This window comes from Hemiscyllium ocellatum, chromosome 29 (assembly GCF_020745735.1).
Source record: "Hemiscyllium ocellatum isolate sHemOce1 chromosome 29, sHemOce1.pat.X.cur, whole genome shotgun sequence".
NCBI classification, from domain to species: domain Eukaryota; kingdom Metazoa; phylum Chordata; class Chondrichthyes; order Orectolobiformes; family Hemiscylliidae; genus Hemiscyllium; species Hemiscyllium ocellatum.
In genome coordinates this window covers 17,156,737-17,176,259 of record NC_083429.1, presented here as the reverse complement: position 1 = coordinate 17,176,259, position 19,523 = coordinate 17,156,737, and the positions used below count along the sequence as shown (strand labels likewise).

The 19,523-nt window shown below is 45.3% G+C and overlaps 1 protein-coding gene across 1 annotated transcript; it reads left to right on the top strand.

Annotated features, from left to right (window-relative positions):
• The first annotated feature begins 478 nt into the window (after positions 1–478).
• On the top strand, positions 479–18,784 carry kcnj5 (potassium inwardly rectifying channel subfamily J member 5). The gene is made up of 2 exons (XM_060846726.1): positions 479–1,412; positions 18,384–18,784. Exons 1-2 carry the CDS (start codon positions 479–481, stop codon positions 18,782–18,784), a joined length of 1,335 nt encoding a protein of 444 aa, XP_060702709.1.
• The last annotated feature ends 739 nt before the right edge of the window (positions 18,785–19,523 follow it).

The window sequence follows — 19,523 nt, the reverse complement described above, 5'->3', positions numbered from 1 at the left end:
GCACCCAGAAGAAACCTACACAGACACTAGGAGAACATGCAGACTCCACACAGACAGTCGCCTGAGGGTGGAATCGAGCCTGGCTACCTGGCACTATGAGGCAGCAGTGCTAACCACCGAGACATCCTGCCACCCTGATTAACCAATGTTGGACATGAATCATTCAAACTTGGTCATTTAAAGGTTCTATATTAATGGCTACAAAATTAAGAGACTTCACACGCGTTTCCAAGGAAGGAGTGATGAGCTGATGCAGTAGGGAAAATAAAAGCACATTGACGCTTGCTATAGACATGACATGACAACAAGCTAATGTTCTCCTGTAATCTTAATCATGACATGGTGATATTGCCAGTAAGTGCTGCTGCACACTCCATGCAGCAAAATGTGCAAGTGTACAATTTCACAGCAAAAATAATCTCTCTTTCAGGTGGTAACATTTGAGTGAGATCCATCTTTGATCTGAGGGCCGTGTACAATGGCAGGAGATTCCAGAGTGCTCCCAAACGCGGACATGGACATTGCAGCAACTACAAGAGAGTCGAAGAAATTACCCAAACAAGCACGGGACAACATCTTAACAACAGACAGGACACGCCTCCTCACTGAACCCAAGAAAATCAAGCAAAGGTATGTTGACAAGGACGGGAAGTGCAATGTCCACCACGGAAATGTCCAGGAGACCTACAGATATTTCAGTGACCTATTTACCACATTGGTGGACCTCAAGTGGCGGTTTAACCTCTTAATCTTCACATTGGTCTTCACTATTACCTGGCTGTTCTTCGGATTCATCTGGTGGCTTATAGCTTATATCCGGGGAGATCTGGACCATTTGGGAGATCCAACATGGACCCCTTGTGTGGATAATTTGAACGGATTTGTGTCTGCATTTCTGTTTTCTATTGAAACAGAAACAACTATTGGCTATGGTCACAGAGTTATAACTGAGAAATGCCCAGAAGGGATTATCCTGCTCTTGGTCCAGGCTATCCTGGGATCCATAGTTAATGCTTTGATGGTTGGCTGTATGTTTGTGAAGATTTCCCAGCCAAAGAACCGAGCAGAGACCCTCATGTTTTCCAATCGTGCAGTCATATCTCTCCGAGACGAGAAGATGTGTCTCATGTTCCGTGTTGGCGATCTTCGTAACTCGCACATTGTGGAAGCATCCATTCGAGCCAAGCTCATCAAATCCAGGCAGACCAAAGAAGGAGAATTCATACCCCTCAACCAGACTGACATCAACGTGGGCTTTGACACTGGGGATGATCGCCTGTTTCTGGTGTCGCCGCTGATCATTTCACATGAAATTAACGAGAAAAGTCCCTTTTGGGAGATGACCCGAAGTCAACTGGAAAAGGAGGACTTTGAGATCGTTGTGATCCTTGAAGGAATGGTGGAGGCGACAGGTAGAGTCTGAATGACACAAACATTTTGTCTGTGGTTAAACGTGTATGCCAATGAAATGGGATGAGGGCTTCCCATTTTAAAGGGTTAGGGTGGCTATGGTGTTGCACCCAAGAAATGTTGAAATGAACCTTAGGGGGTTGAAGGAAGTAGGGGCTCAGAAAATGTTGACAACTTGGAACACACATTGGACCCCATTTGCTCCAACCCAGCCAATTTCTAGATTCTGAGGAGTGTGTGAGCATAAGTTGGAGGTTGTAGCTAAAAACTCCCCCAGAGTCAGTCCCAAGCTTCCATGTAAAAGGAATGGGATTAGGGAGAGCAAGGGCCCATTGTTTGCCTGTGAAGCCCAAAGGAGCAGTCAGTCACCTCTAGGAAAAGCAGAAACCTCCTGGGCCTCTGCAGACCCTGAATCCGCTCCTCCCAGGTAAAGTCATACAGTGGCACTGTCATTGAATTCTCTGACCCGGCCTCAGGGTACAACATTGGGTCAGGGAATGGCAAGTTGCTCCATCTCACCCAGCTTCCCACAAGAAATGTTCAAAGTTCTATCCTCCTGTGCAGTGATGTCAAAGATCACAATGTACCATCAAAAGAAGAGCTTTCAAGTTCTCCCTTGTGTCTGGGCCAGTATTTATCTCTCAACCAACATCTCACTTTTCAAAATAAACCTTTTTAAATCTCACTGCTTTCTGTGACAGCTTGCTGTGGTTGCTATGCTTCATACAATGCAACAGCGACTACACTTTGGAAGGATTTCATTGGCTGTAAAATGCTTTGCGATCTCCTGACATTGTGAAAATCTTTGCATAAATGTAGCCTTTTTGCAGAATTAATTTAGGCTGCAAATTTCAGAATGAAAAAACCATTGGCCATGGTCGACTCCTTTTAAGGTCAGGTATTTTAATCTGCTTCACAGTCCCATTGTAGTCATTTAGTGTAAACGGGATCTGGCTCCTAAACTTCCTCCCTACATAACACTGTGAGTATAATTTGGGTAAGTATGTTCCCTAGGAGAAAATGAGGACTGCAGATGCTGGAGATCAGAGCTGAAAAATGTGTTGCAGGGAAAGCGCAGCAGGTCAGGCAGCATCCAAGGAGCAGGAGAATCGACGTTTCGGGCATAAGCTCTTCTTCGGGAATGAGGAGAGTGTGCCAAGCAGGCTAAGATAAAATGTAGGGAGGAGGGACTTGGGGGAGGGGCATTGGGAATGCGATAGGTGGAAGGAGGTTAAGGTGAGGGTGATCGGCCGGAGTGGGGGTGGGGGCGGAGAGGTCAGGAAGAAGATTGCAGGTCAAGAAGGCGGTGCTGAGTCCGAGGTTTGGGACTGAGATAAGGTGGGGGGGGGGGGGGCGGGGAATGAGGAAGGTGGAGAAATCTGCATTCATCCCTTGTAGTTGAAGGGTTCTTAGGCAGAAGATGAGGCGCTCTTCCTCCAGGCGTCGTGTTGCCATGGTCTGGCGATGGAGGAGGCCAAGGACCTGCATGTCCTTGGTGGAGCGGGAGGGGGAGTTAAAGTGTTCAGCCACAGGGCGGTTGGGTTGGTTGGTGCGGGTGTCCCAGAGGTGTTCTCTGAAATGTTCCGCAAGTAGGCGGCCTGTCTCCCCAATGTAGAGGAGACCACATCGGGTGCAGCGGATGCAGTAAATTATGTGCGTGGAGGTGCAGGTGAATTTGTGACGGATATAGAAGGATCCCTTGGGGCCCTGGAGGGAAGTGAGGGGGAGATGTGGGCGCAAGTTTTGCATTTCTTGCGGTTGCAAGGGAAAGTGCTGCGAGTGGAGATTGGGTTGGTGGGGGGTGTGGACCTGACGAGGGAGTCGCGGAGGGAGTGGTCTTTCTGGAATGCTGTTGGAGAGGGGAGGAAAATATATCCTTGGTGGTGGGGTCTGTTTGGAGGTGCCGGAAATGACGACGGATGATACGATGTATCTGGAGGTTGCTGGGGTGGAAGGTGAGACCAGTGGGGTTCTGTCCTGGTAGTGATTGGAGGGGCGGGTTCAAGGGCGGAGGAGGGGAAGTGGAGAGAGCATCGTCAACCACGTCTGAGGGGAAATTGAGATCTTTGAAGAAGGAGGCCATCTGGGTAGATCTGTATTGGAATTGGTCCTCCTGGGAGCAAGTGTGGCAGAGGCAAAGGAATTGGGAATGTGGGATAGTGTTTTTACAGGGGGCAGGGTGGGGGAAGGTATAATCTAGCAGCACCCTACCCATATTCCCAATTCCTTTGTCATTTCCACCACCTCCAAACAGACCCCACCACCAAGGATATATTTCCCTCCACTCCCTTATCAGCATTTCAGAAAGACCACACCCTCCGTGACTCCCTCGTCAGGTCCACACCCCCCACCAACCCAACCTCCACTCCCAGCACCTTCCACTGCAACCACAAGAAATGCAAAACTTGCGCCCACACCTCCTCCCTCACTTCCTTCCAAGGCCCCAAGGGATCCTTCCATATCCATCACAAATTCACCTGCACCTCCACACACATCATTTACTGCATCCGCTGCGCCCGATGTGTCCTCCTCTAATTGGGGAGACAGGCCGCCTACTTGCAGAATGTTTCAGAGAACACCTCTGGGACACCCGCACCAACCAACCCAACCGCCCTATGGCTGAACACTTTAACCCCCTCCCACTCCGCCAAGGACATGCAGGTCCTTGGCCTCCTCCATCGCTAGACCATGGAAGCACGACGCCTGGAGGAAGAGCGCCTCATCTTCTGCCTAGGAACCCTCCAACCACAAGGGATGAATGCAGATGTCTCCAGCTTCCTCATTTTCCCCTCTCCCCACCTTACCTCAGTCCCAATCCTCGGACTCAGCACCGCCTTCTTGACCTGCAATCTTCTTCCTGACCTCTCCGCCCCCACACCCTCTCCGGCCAATCACCCTCACCTTAACCTCCTTCCACCTATCGCATTCCCAACGCCCCTCCCCTAAGTCCCTCCTCCCTACCTTTTATCTTAGCCTGCTTGGCAGACCTTCCTCATTCCTGAAGAAGGGCTTATGCCCGAAATGTCGATTCTCCTGCTCCTTGGATGCTGCCTGACCTGCTACGCTTTTCCAGCAACACATTTTTCGGCTCTGTATGTTACCCCCAGGAGCAGGCTGATAATGTGGGAAAGTGGCATTCAGATAGAACTAGAATAGCAGAACAACTTCAAATGGTTGAATGACCTAGTCCTGCTCCTTTATGTTCAAACTATGTCAAACTGTCTTGCACTATGACCTGCCCTTTCGCAGGGTGTGAGTATTAATTGCAAGGTATTTCTTGACAACCACTAGTTGCCATTTGAGAAGGAGATGGTGAGCTGCCTTCTTAAACTGCTGCAGTCCAGGTGCTGCAGAGATTCCATCAATGTTGTTGCGGAGGGAGTTCCAGGATTTTGACGCAGTGACAGTGAAGGAATGGCTATATATATATATATATATACATCCAAATCAGGATGGTGCATCATTTAGAGGTGGTGGTGTTTCCATGTACCTGCTGCCCTTGTCCTTCCAGGTGGCAGAGGTCACCAGTTTAGAAGGTTCTGTCGAAGGATCTGTGGTGAATTTCTGCAGTGCAGCCTGCAGATAGTGTACACTGAGGGTGGCACAGTGGTTAGCACTGCTATCTCACAGCACCAGGGGCCCCGGTTCAATTCCAGTCTCGAGGAACTGTGTGGACGCTTCACATTTTACATGTGTCTCATGGGTTTCCTCCCACAGTCCAAAGATGTGCAGGTTTGGTGGATAGCCATGAAAAATGTAGTGGGGGTGGAGGGTAGGCGGGAATGCTGTTCGAGGGGTCAGAGTGGACTTGATAGGCTGAATAGTCTTCTTCTATACTGTGCAGGTTGTATACTGATATCGAGTGATAAATATTATGAGTGTGAGTCAGAACACAGAGTCATACAGCATGTGGAAATAGACTGTTCGATCCAACTCGTCAGTGTTGACCAGATACCCTAAACTGATCCAGTCGCACCGAGCCCGTATCACTGTAAACCCTTGCCATTCATACACCCATCCAGAGGCCTTTTAATATGTTGTAATTGAACCCTCCTCCTCTTGCAGCTCATTCCATACACGCATGAAAGCTTTGTCCCTCAGGTCCTTTTCCCTCTCACCTGAAACATATGCTCTCTAGTTTTGGACTGTCTTATCCTGGGGAAAAGATCTTGGCTATTCACCGTATCCATGACCCTCATGATCCATAAGGTCACTCCTCAGCCTGCAATGCTCCAGGGAATAAAGCCTCAGCCCTTTCAGCCTCTCCCTGTACCTCAAATCCTCCAACCTGAACAATATCCTTGTAACTGCTGAAAATGTGTTGCTGGTTAAAGCACAGCAGGTCAGGCAGCATCCAAGGAACAGGAAATTCGACGTTTCGGGCCAGAGCCCTTCATCCTTGTAAACCTTTCTGAACCATTTCAAGTTTAACAACATCTTTCCTACAGCATGGAGACCAGTATTGAACACAGTATTTAGTAAGGCATTCGACAAGGTTCCTCACAGGAGACTGGTGAATAAGATTAGATCTCATGGAATACAGTGAACTAGCCATTTGAATACAGAACTGGCTCAAAGGTAGAATACAGAGGGTGGTAGTGGAGGGTTGCTTTTCCAGTAGTATGCCACAAGGATCAGTGCTATGTCCACTATGTTTCGTCATGTATATAGATGATTAGAATGTGAACACAGGAGGTATAGTTAGTAACTTTTGCAGATGACCCCAAAATTGAAGGTGTAGTGGACAGCAAAGAAGGTTACCTCCGATTACAACAGGATCTTGGTCAGATGGGCCAATGGGCTGAGGAGTGGCAGATGGAGTTTACTTTAAATAAATCTAAGGTGCTGCATTTTGGAAAGGCAAATCAGGGCAGGACTTATACACTTAATGGGAAGATCCTAGGGAGTGTTGGTGAACAGAGAGACCTTGGAGTTCAGATTCATAGTTCCTTAAAAGTAGAGTCACCAGTAGATAAGATAGTGAAGAAGGTGTTTGGTATGCCTTCCTTGATTGTCAGAGTATTGAGTACAGGAGTTGAGAGGTCATGTGCCGCTGTGCAGGATATTGGTTAGGCCACTTTTGGAATATTGTGTATAATTCTAGTCTCCTTCCAATCGGAAGGATGTTGTGAAACTTGAAAGGATTCAGAAAAGATTTGTAAGGATGTTGCCAGGGTTGAAGGATTTGAGTTATAGGAAGAGGTTGAATAGGCCGGGGCTGTTTTCCCTGGAGCATCAGAGGGGTGACCTTATAGAGGTTTGTAAAATCATGAGGGGCATGGATAGGATAAATAGACAACTCTTTTCTCTGGGATGGTGGAGTCTAGAACCAGAGGGCATAAGTTTAGGGTGAGATGGGAAAAGAGATATGGGGCAACTTTTTCACACAGAGGGGCTGTGTGATGGCATCTTGATGGGTATATGAATAGGAAGGATTTAAAGGGATATGGGGCAAGTGTTGGCAAATGGGACTAGATTAGGTTAGAATATAGAGTCGGCATGGACGAGTTAGACCAAAAGTGACTCTATAAGTAGCCTTTCCAATATCCTGTACAACCACAACATAGCCTCCCAAATCCTATACTCAATGTGCTGACCAAAGAAAGCAAGCATACCAAATGCCACCTTCATTACCTTGTGACTCCACTTTCAAGGAATTAAGAACCTACATCCCAAGGTCTCTTTGTTCCCACAGGTCTACTTTAGCTGTATAAGTCCAACCCTGATTTTCCTTACCAAAATGCAGCACCTCGCATTTATCTAAATTAAACCCATCAGCCATTACTCAGCCGATTGGCCCATCTGATCAAGATCTCATTGTACTTTAAGGCAGCCTTCTTTACTGTCCACTACATTTCCAATTTTGGTGAGATCTGCAAACTTACTAACCATACCTCCTATATTCACATACAAATCGTTTATATAAGTGACGAAAAGCAGTGGACCCAACACTGATCCTTGCACACACTGCTGGCCACAGACTTCCAGTCTGAAAAGCAACCTTCCACTACCACCCTCTGTCAACTACCTTCAAGCCAAATGGCTAGCTCCCATTGGATCTCCTGTGATCTAACCTTGTTAACCAGTCTACCACGTTGAACCTTGTCAAACACCTTGCTAAAGTCAATAAAAATAATGTCATCAATCTTCTTTGTCACCTATAAGGCATACAAAGCAACAGGTCAAGTGCTGGACAAATGGATAGTTAAGTGGTTGTTTTTGACCCGTGTGGACAGGATAGGCTAAAAGGTCTTTTTCTATAGACCTCTAAGACTCTGAGTCAAGGTGACTACATGTACTGTCTGACTGGTGTCCATAGAATATAACATTGCAGATATTTCATGGGCTTTGTTGAGAAGCTTGGATGCCAGGAATGGAACTTTGGAAATGTCCATGACATTGTCCCTTGGTTAATTCTTCATTGTGTGCTACAGTGGAGCATTAAGTTACACTTTGCACTTCTTTGAGTGATTGAGCCAAATCTGAAACAAATCCCATTTCTTCTGGTAAAACATCTGTCACAAAATGCTGGACCTGTCTTAGTGGACAAGGCTATCCCTTCACACACAAGTTTGAGATGTTTTACTGAACCCATTAACAGCTGTAGCCTATAGAACAGACCAGGCTGTACCCTAGGCTGCTCACTCACACTCTTCGGTGCGTCTCATTCAATGTCTTACCTGGATTCTCACAAAATCCTTGAATTGAGTTGTCTTTTAGTCCTCTCAGCCAAAGTTCCAAGAATCTCAGAACTGCTGCAATGCTCAGGCTGTTGTTCTGGACACACATCCAGGCAACGCATCATACATGTCAGTAATCAAGGGGTCCAATATATTGCTGCCATCTCCTTGCTAGACCAATCTCACACCTGTGCCACATGCCAGCAACATACATGGCAAACCACTGCATGTGCAGCAAGCAAACAGCGACATCTCAAAGTCCAAAAGGAGTTGTCCGCAGTGAAGTCCGGAGGGTCCCAGTATTGTCTGTTCAGGACATCCTGTGATATCAGTCCAGGCTTGGCACAGTCCAGGCATCCACCTGTCTGTAGCTTGGTGAATTGGTCACAGTCAGCCCTGTGTTTCCAGTGCGGCCAGTCCGGGGAGTAGCAGGAACACAGTACTGGAGCTGTGTGAATATCACTCAGGGGCTGGTCACTCATCATTAGGGGCCGAGTAAATCACTGAACGGAGTGGACCATGGTCACTCCAGGGGAGTCTGTCTACTAAAGGTCAAGGGTGCGTCAGCCGGTCAATGCTATGACAATGAGGCTGAATGGTGAGGATTCATGGCATCATAGAGATCTGCCAAACAGTAAAAGGCCCTTTGATCCCCAAGTCTGTGCTGGTCAGAAACAAACACTTAACTATTTTGGTCACATTTTCCAGAACTTAGCCCATAGTCTTCAGAATGCTAGGAGGAGATGACAGTGCTGAAGGGGCAACTTAATATGGTAGAGCAAGGAGGGGAAGTGGGAGTGGGGGGAGGGTTTGGAATCTTCAATTGCAAACAACTGGATTAGTGGGGAATTGGGGTGGGTGAGAACATACGGAGACTGAGTGAGTGTGAGATAGCAACTAGCAAATGATAGACCTTAATTCACCTTCTTCCTGCATTGGATTGTGGACACCGCACCGACACCTTGGACTAGATGGTAGAACCTCATGTCATGGCCTCCTCTGGCAGTCCCGGGAGGGAAGAGGGCCTCCTTCTTTTGCACCACCCCATTTATCAGGACTTATAGGATCCTGAGCACAGAGTGGGATGCCACTTTCTTCCGATCGGCTGTCATGTGTGCAGTTATATAGGACAACTCCAGAATGTTAACGTTTGACCATGGGCACAATTGCAATTGCAAGATAGCGTCAGGGATGCCTCTAATCTGGGATGTCTGGCCAGTGGTGAGCACTTGTGACTACTGTGAGTGGTAGATTCAGCTTGTTTGGACCAGAGAGACACCATAGGGGTGTGGCATATGGTTATGAGCTGGGTTTGGGATAATCACACATTGAGTTTCACAGAGGGTTTCACAGTGAGATTTAATGAAAATGATATTTTGCCAACTCGGTTTTTATTGACACAGCTATCTTGAAGTTAATTAACAGCGCTCTTTACACTGTTATGATATCCCAAACGTACCCAGGATCTGAGCTTGTTGCATGCTATAACTGTTATATTACATATACTGAACACATGGCACTGACTCCATTTCACTGTGAAAGGAGGCATTAGAAACAAGGGCCTTGTACAGAGATTTGTCATGATGTCATATCTTCAGGTATACTGCCTGTCTGGTTCTGGAACCTCCAAAATAACATAGCAGTGGAAGTGGTGGGTTTGTGCATTTTTGAGAAAGCCTTGCTAAGTTACTGGAGGACATCCTGTATATGGTACACACAGCCTGTTGGTGTTTTAATAAGTCTGACACTCTTGTTGGGACAATATTCCAGTATTTGTGGTTGGTTGGAATTTGGTTTGTGTAGAACCATGCATAAAGGCTGTTTGCAGTGAGCTGAAAATTGGATAGCTTCTCTGAAGACCAGGCTCGTTCAGCTTTCGAAGTGTTGTTTTATGTCAGAAACGACAGGAGGGAAACATGGGAACGAAATAGCACGGGCAAAGAGCTCTGCTCTGGAACTTCTCAAATGCCACCCGCCACCCACCCCCCACCCCCCTTCATGGTCTACACTTTGGTCTGAAATAGGAATGTCAGCTGTGTAACATTACAGGGCTGTGGCCTTACCAAAGCTAGAAGCTACTAAAAGCTTCACCCTAATGATTCGCATGTTGTACCAGCAGCCTACCTCGTGTATGTGGCACCAGCTGTCATTAAACCTTTAAACAACAAATACTTTTAAAAGCGTGTGTTATTGTTGATTGGGTTTGATTAATACAGATGGAAGTTAAAGATTGATTTCACAGCAAGCTATTACATTGACTTTATAACAGTCATTAGAATATTTGAAATAAATATACTCTCCTGTATTATTGATATTTAGGATATGAAAATGGCCATTCTTATTTTCTGGTATGTATTAATGATTTACTTCAATTCCATTTTAAAAATCACATGCACATTTATCACATTAAGCAGCAAAAAGCCAGTGAAATATTTCTAGTTTCGCTAACTTCCTGTGACTGCTAGTGAGTTATTTTGTGGTGGTGAATGTGAAAGCAAATGGGATGGACTGGTGGCTAGTCCATGGGAGCTTTGGTATTACCCAAGTGATCCTCAGACATACTCAGGACTCAGAGCTGCTGTTTGAATGCTCTTTTTCAAGTCCTGCACTGTAGCAAGCATCCATTGTGAGTATAGTGACCAGGGATCCTGCTCCACAGTGATGTGCAGTTGCCTTTTGGGTGCTCCCAGGAATGTACTCCAAACCTTTACCAAAACCCTCCAATCAGAGGGGTCACCTGTTGTTGGTGTCTCTGGTCAGACCAGCTCTGAATTGGGATGAAATGGGTGGTCTTTCCCCACAAGCTATGGTAGAACCAATGAGCACTGAGGGATAATATTCAGCTCATTACGCCTAGATAAGCTCTAGTATTGTGATGGAAATTGTTATGCCTGCCTTCTCTTTCCCAGAGTTCCTTTCCACTTTAAGTTTTCCATTTTGTTTTGAAGATTTTCATTGAAGCTACCTTTCCGTAACGAGTTCCAGGTCAGATAGTTCCCCGTGTGGGAAAAAAAACCTTCCTCTCCCTCTTTTTATCTTATTTGTATGTTCTCTCGCACATAACTGAACATGTTTCTTTTCCCCCTTTGGTGATTGGGCAATTTCATCTACTAACCACCACCAGTAAATCACCCAAGTACCCAATTGTCTCTAGCTCTCATCAATTATTTTAAATCTGTGTCACCTAATTAGGAACAGAGGAGCCATTCAGCTCCTTGAGCCGATTACCATTACTTAACCGTGCAATGATCTTCATCTTAAATTCATGCCTGGGTGGCCTTGGAGAGGGGGCATGTGATGTCCATCACTGCTCTTGATTCTTTTAGAGAGAGGTGGGCACTACAGAGCTAACAGTGCTTTTGCCCTCCAACATCCATTTTGATATCGTCTCTTCCCTCTCTCCCCAAACTCCACCTCACTTTTCATGGAATATTAATTGGCTGCACTGGTGTGATTATTAGATGGGGTCACAAAACAAAAACCAAAGCCACAACGATGATGGTGGTGGGAAGGCCACTCAATTGGCCTTAACAGATATCTTTGCATCCTCTTTGGCCTCAGGTGAGGTTCCAGATAACTGAAGAATGGCCAATGTTGTTCCTTTGTTTAAGAAGGGAGACAGCACTAATCCAAGTAGTTACAGGCTGGTGAACCCGGTGTCAGTAATCAGTAGGCTGTTGCAGTAGATAATGAGAGAAAGGATTTATTTACATTTGATAATGAATGGACTTGTTAGTCATAGTTGCATGGGTTTGTGCAGGAAAGGTCATGTCTTTCCAGTTTGATTGAGTTTTTGAGAAGGGGACAAGAATGTTTGAATGAAGGGTAGTCGATGTGTTTACATGGACTTTAGTAAGGCATTTGGTAAGGTGCCTCCCTCATGGCAGGCTAGTACAGAAGATAGAGAGTCTCATGGGATCCGAGGTGAGCTGGCTAGATGGACACAGAACTGGCTTGGTCAGAGAAGACAGAGAGTTGCTGTGGAGGGGTGCTTTTTGGAACAGATATCAGTAACTAGCGGTGTTCCGCAGGAATCAGTGCTGGGACCTTTGTTGTACAAAACCACCTGTGTTTGTGTAAATGATGTGATTTGAAACAAACACAGAAAGCCCTGGAGAAACTCAGCAGGTCTAGCAGCATCTATAGGATGAGAAGCAGAGTTAGTGTTCCAAGTCCAGGCTGAGTCCTGAAGAAGAATTTTACCTGCTTTAGTGCTTAACACAACGTTTTACACCAGCCCAAGATTTAATTTACTCTGTCAGGGCTTGCCAACAAAAGTGCTTTTAAGTAAAAGTTGCAGGATTGCACTAATTTCATTGGTTTTGAGAAGGTTTTTAATTTGTACTCTTTTTATTTTCCTCAGGAGTACAAGCACTGATCAGCTGGTTTGGGATGTACTGAGAAAGTGACAAATGTGACATGATGAACCAGTTTAGTGTTCATCACAGCAAGTTATTTCCAGGGAGTTAAAATATGCTGCTCACGTCATGGATTGGACATATTAAAAGTTCTTAGTTTTTATGATAAATCCATCCTCAGTGGCACTAATAAAACTTAACAGAGTACTGCTCTTAAATATATACTTTCTAATATGTACCAATAGAAACAATCAACTGCTTCAACTTGTGTTGCTGATTCATGGAAGATTTTCAGTTTGTGATCATACAAATTGAATTTTTTTTCATGTATTCATTGATGGGAAGTGGCATTGCTGGTTGGGCGAACAGAGCAAAAGTGCAGTTGCTGGAAACTAGAGTTCAGATTAGAGTGGTGCTGGGAAAGCAGGTCAGAGAGCATCCAAGGAGCAGGAAAATCGACATTTCAGGCAAAAGCAGTGAGCCTCCAGGTGGAGAGATAAGCAGGGAGGGGGGCTAACAGTCATTGCCCATCTCTAATTGCCCTTGAGAAGCTGTCTTCTTAAGCTGCTGTAGACCACATGCTGTAGGTTTACCCGCAATGCTGTTAGACATCATAGAAATTGGTCCGACTGAGTACCTTGCTCAGCTATTTCAGAGAACAGTTGACAGCCAACCACATTGATGTGGATCTGGAATCACAAATGGGTCAGACTAGATGAAGATGAAAGATTTCCTCACTGAAGGACATTCATGAGTCAGATGGGTTTTTCCGACAATCGGCAATGGTTTCACCATCATCATCATCAGATTTTTAGTTCCAGATTTTTAAAACTTGAATTTAAATTCCACTATTTGCATAAATACATTTGGAGTAAAGCAGAGATGCCATGAATTTGCAATGATGTTTCTGACTGTGCATAGATATTGGTTAAACCCATATCAGGAGCAGCAACTTTAGATCACACACTCTGATCCTGCCATTGCCAATTGGAGCCTGTCTCCTGGTAACGTGCATGAGAAAAGAAACCATTCACTCCTTGATTTCCCATGTGAGGATTGAGACTTGCCCAGTACATATTGATGTCAGCGTTATCATGGATTATCGGGGTGAAGGGGAAAGTCAACCTCACCCAAAATGGCTGCTCCCAGGCTGTCATAAGTCTGCAGTTACAGAGCATTAAACTGAGCAGTTTAAGACAATAAGAAAGGCGCAGGCTGATTGGCCTACAAGTCTGCTTTGCCATTTTCCTGTATTCTCCTCGTAACCTGTATTCTCCTCCCTGTGAAAGGCAGATGAACTTAGGGTTTTGATTGATGCCTGGGAGTATGACATTATTGCCATCACAGAGACTTGGTTGAAGGAAGGGCATGATGTTCCAGGTTATAGATGGTTCAGACAGGACAGGGAGGGAAGTAAAAGGGGAGGTGGAGTTGCATTGCTGGCCAGGGATGATATCACAGCTGTGCTAAAGGAGGACACTATGGCGGTCTTCGGTAGTGAGGCATTATGGGTGGAGCTGAAAAATAAGAAGGGTGCAGTTACATTGTTGAGGCTGTATTACAGGCCTCCCAACAGTGAGCGTGAGGTAGAAGAGCAAATTAGGTTATGAATAAATGTAGAGGCAATAGGGTAGTGGTGATGGGAGATTTTAATTTTCTCAACATTGACTGGGATACACTTAGCGTCAGAGGTCTGGATGGAGTAGAGTTTGTACGAAGTGTCCAGGAGAGTTTTCTAGAGCAGTATGTCAATAGTCCAACAAGGGAAGGGGCTGTATTGGACCTGGTACTGGGGAACGAGTCAGGACAAGTGGTAGAAGTTGCGGTGGGGGATTTCTTTGGGATCAGTGACCACAATTCTGTAAGCTTTAGAATACTCATAGATAAAGAAGAGAGTGGTCCTACGGGAAGAGTACTAAACTGGGCCAAAGCCAATTATATTAAAATTAGGCAGGAGCTGGGAAATGCGAATTGGACACAGCTATTTGAAGGGAAGTCCACATTTGAGATGTGGGAGACTTTCAAAGGTAGGTTAAAGATAGTGCAGGATAGGCATGTCCCGTTGAAGGCAAAGATAGGAAGGGCAAGATTTGTGAACCGTGGGTGACAGGAGAAATTGTACGTCTAGCCAAGAGGAAAAGGGAAGCATACATAAGGTCGAGGCAGCTAAGAACAGAACGTGCCTTGGAGGAATATCGGAAGAGTAGGACAAGTCTTAAACAAGTAATCAAGTGGGCTATGAGGGATCATGAAATAGCTTTAGCAAGCCGAATTAAGGAAAATCCCAAAGCATTTTATTCTTATATAAGAAGCAAGTGGGTAACTAGAGAAAGGATTGGTCCACTAAAAGATAATGAAAGAAGGCTGTGTGACGAACCTGAGAGAATGGGTGAGATTCTGAATGATTACTTTGCATCAGTGTTCACTGAGGAGAGGAACATGATGAATTTTGAAATTAGAGATACAAGTTTGATTAATCTGGATCACATTGACATAAGTAGGGAAGATGTGTTGGGTATGCAAGAGGTTACTAAGGTGGACAAATCCCCAGGACCGGATGGGATCTATCCCAGGTTGCTGAGGAAGGCGAGGGAGGAAATAGCTAGGGTCCTGACATATATCTTTTGTGGCATTCTTTAAACACAGGTGAGGTGCCGGAGGACTGGAGGGTAGCTGATGTTGACCTCTGTACAAGAAGAATAGTAGGGATATTCCGGGTAACTACGGACCAGTGAGCCTGACATCGGTGGTGGGGAAGTTGCTGGAGAAGATACTGAGGGATAGGGTCTATTTAACTTTAGAAAAGAATGAGCTTCTCAGTGATAGGCAACATGGTTTTGTGCGGGAGAGATCGTGCCTTACCAACTTAAAAGAGTTCTTCAAGGAAGTGACCAAGTTGTTAGATGAAGGAAGGGCTGTTGATGTCCATATTCATGGACTTTAGAAAGGCATTTGATAAGGTTCCATGGTTAACTAAAGGAGAAAGCGAAGTCACATGGTGTGCAGGGTGTTCTAGCTAAGTGGATAAAGAACTGGTCGAGCAACAGGAGACAGAGAGTAGTAGTTAAAGGCAGTTTCTCGAAATGGAGAAAGGTGACCAGTGGTGTTCCACAGGGGTCAGTATTGGAGCCACTGGTGTTTGTAATATACATAAATGATCTGGAAGAGGGCACTGTTGGTATGATCAGCAAGTTTGCAGATGACACAAAGATTGGTGGAGTAGCAGAAAGCATAAGGGACTGTCAGAGAATACAGGAGAATATAGATAGACTGGAGAGTTGGGTGGAAAAGTGACAGATGGCTTTCAACCCAGACAAACGTGAGGTGATGCATTTAGGCAAGTCTAATTCTAGAGCGAATTATACAATGAATGGAAGAGCCTCGGGAAAAGTTGATGGACAGAGAGATCTGGGAGTCGGGTCCATTGTACCCTGAAGGTTGCTGCACAGGTGGATAGAGTGGTCAAGAAGGCATATAGTATTGAGTATAAGACCTGGCAAGTCATGTTAAAATTGCACAAGACATTAGTTCGGCCGCATTTAGAATATTGTGTACAGTTCTAGTCCCCACATTGCCAAAAGGATGTGGATGCTTTGGAGAGGGTGCAGAGAAGGTTTACAAGGATATTGCCTGGTATAGAAGGTGCTAGCTATGAAGAGAGGTTGAGTAGGTTAGGTTTATTTTCACTAGAAAAAAGGAGATTGAGGGGGTACCTGATTGAGGTTTATAAAATCATGAAGAGTATAGACAGGATGGATAGAGACAAGCTTTTTCCCAGGGTGAAAGATTCAATAACCAGAGGTCACACTTTCAAGGTGAGAGGTGGAAAGTTTAAGGGGGATCCACGCAGCAAGTACTTCACACAGAGGGTGGTGGGCATTTGGAACGCATTGCCAGCAGAGGTGGTAGAGGCAGGCAAGGTAGATTCATTTAAGATGCGTCTGGACAGATGCATGAGTAGGTGGGGAGCAGAGGGATACAGATTCTTAGGAATTGACCGACAGTACATTTGGATCAGCTCAGGCTTGGAGAGCCGAAGGGCCTGTCCCTGGGCTGTAAATTTTCTTTGTTCTTTGTTTTCTTTAACCCTTGATTCTACTAGTGATCAAGAATCTATCAATCTCAGCCTTAAATATACACAAAGACTCTACCCCCACAGCTCCCTGTGGCAGAGTTCCAAAGACTCACAATCCTCTGGGAGAAGAAATTCCTCCTCATCTCGGTCTCAAATTGGCACCTCTTTATTATGAGACCGTGCCTTCTGGTTCGAAATTCTCTAATGAGGGGAAGCATCCTCTCAGCATTTATCCTGTAAAACTCCTTGAAAATTCTGTATGTTTTAATGAGATCACCTCTCATTCTTTGGTGAGTCGAGTTCCAACCTGTTTAACCTTTGCTCAAAAGACAATCCCTCCATCCCAGGGGCCATTCTAGTGAACCATCTCTGTACTAGTTCCAATGAAATGGTACCTTTTCTTCAATAAGGGAACCAAAACTGCTCACTGTCCTCCAGATGTGGTCTCTCCAGCACCTTGTACTGTTGTATTTCCCTACTTTTATATGCCAACCCCTTTGAAATAAGGGCCAGCCTTCCATTAGCCTTCCTGACTCGCTGCTGCACCTGGGTGCTAGCTTTCTGTTTCTTACACAAGTACCCCAATCCACTTTGTGAATTAGAATTAGGTTTTATTATCAAGTGTATTCAAGTACAGAGACACAAGAGGACAGTGAAAAGTTTACAGTGTCGCCATTCACAGGTAAAAGGTACTTAGGTACAAAATCTTTGGCAAAGTGTAAAAAAATAAGAAATAAGTTACAAGTTCCAAATTACAGTCCTTCTTTAGCCTGTAGTTGGTCCACACTGGGTTGTCCCCACGCGGGCTCTGGGTTCGATCTCTCCTCAGCACTGTGCTCAATCTCTTGATCCCCACACCTCCACATTGCCGACTGCCATCCTTTCTCTCCTGCGCCGGGTTTGACGTCTCGATCCCTGCCAGTAGAGTCCAGCTCTGGTGCCACTCTGGGCCCCCAGCCACTTGCACAATCCCATCCTCTGGCATGACCGGCAAAGAGCCCACTCCGGGCACCCAGCTGCTGCTGCCACCACCTCTGCCTCTAGGAACGAGCTCCTCCAGAAGGTAAGTACAGAGGAAAAAAAAGTGAGAAAAGAAGAAAGAAGATCAGTTGGAGCTTTCTGTAGATTTTTTCTTCATTTAAATAATAACTTTTTTGTTCTCCCTTTCAAAATGAACAACTTCAATATACTCCTTTTGCCAACTTTTTGCCCACTTAATATAACCCATCAATATCTCTCTATAAGCTGTTTGCATTCCTCTCACAACTTGACATTCCACCAATATTTATGTCATTTGACAAACTCTGGCCTCTAAATATCCCAATACTTGGCACGACTGAAAGACCACGGTGTTTGAGGACAGCTTTATAGCCAGGTAAGCACATTTGAAGTGTTAGCGCTGCCGAAATGTGCACAACAAGCGCCCACAACCAGCAATGTGATAATGACCAGATAACCTGTTTCAGTGCAGTTGGTCGAGAAATAAATATTGTTCAGGATGTTGAGGAAAGCTCTCCAGCTCTTGCTCAGGTTGTACTGTGCAACGTTTTACATGCAACCAAGAGGTCAGGCTGGGTCACATGTTAACAACTCATTTAAAGGACAGACCTTCTGACAGTGCAGTGCTGCTTCAGTGTCAGCTGTGATTTTTCTGCTGAAGTTCTGAAGTGAGTCTTGAACCCAAAGCCTTTTGACTCTGTATTCAGATTGCTACCATGCGCTATGTTGCAATCTCCATATTGGGTGTCTAAGGGGTTATGTAGGGTATCAGATGGGTGGATAGCCATCAATTATTCTGTATTTCACATAGGTACCCCATGTTGTTGGAACATTTCTCATCTCTGTTCAATTTTTCAACAGGAATGACGTGTCAGGCCAGAAGCTCATACTCTGACTCGGAGGTTCTGTGGGGACATCGATTCAACCCAGTGTTGACTTTGGAGAAGGATTTTTATGAAGTGGATTACAACAGTTTCCATGAAACCTATGAAACAAACACCCCAGACTGCAGCGCTAAGCAAATGGCAGAGATGCGGAAGGCAGGCCTGCTCCTATCAGAACTGTCATTCCCACACCATCCAAGTCAGGATGTTCAGGTGCAGGAGGAGGAAAACCCCAACAGAGAAGACTACATCAGTACAAGCAATCCTGCTGCCAAGACAGAAGAATTGCTGCCTTTCTCTGCAACCGAAGACTCTGAATATTGTCCAGGGTTTTCCACAAGGTTTGTACAGGGACTAGAAGAAGCACAGAAACTCTAGTGAGTTGGGGATACCCCTGAGTGCCACTGTTCCATGACTTGTTGACCAAACTAGTGATTAACACACAGCTGGGCGGAATGCAAGGTGGATGTGTGCGTATGTGTTAACTTATGGAAGCTCAACATTCTACCCATCATGTGCAGAGTGAATCAATCAGAATTAGGGACTGGACTAGCATAATTTGTACATAATGAATAAATGAACCTGCTGATTTCTTACTGGGCACCCATTGTATATTTGACTTCTGGGTTTGGGGCTATTCCAAGATGGTGAGTACAAGATGGAAACTAAAGAGCTGACAAAGGCTGGGACTGGACACATAGTGAAAGTTCCTCTAGAGAGTCTAGTTCATTCTGTGTCATTAGCAACATCCCTACCATTGATACAAGAATCTGCTCTTTACACTGATTCTCATTAGATTCTGGTCATGGTGCACTTTCTATTGATAGAATATAAAACAGGGAAGTGTCCCTCTCTTTCTCATGGAGAGGTTGGATGAGTGAGCTGTGATCAAATCAATTGGCCCAACCTCTCCCTTCCCCTCCTAACTCTGTCACCTTAGCACACTAGTCCTATGAGCTGTCAATGTTCTGAATGATTCAGGTTGTTGCTGACCTCGACTCGTGAGATTAGACACACAACCAGGCCAGCCCTGTGCACCTCTTATTAAGCTCACCTTCATGGACACTGCATAGAGTACACATCAGTTTGAAGGACCTGATGGTTAACTTAGTGCAGC

Bases quoted from the DNA above. Each gene is read 5' to 3' on its own strand.
- kcnj5 (XM_060846726.1), top strand. From the start codon at position 479: ATGGCAGGAGATTCCAGAGTGCTCCCAAACGCGGACATGGACATTGCA. The intron at 1,413-18,383 runs GTAGAGTCTGAA...ATTTTTCAACAG, and splicing joins AGGAATGGTGGAGGCGACAG to GAATGACGTGTCAGGCCAGA.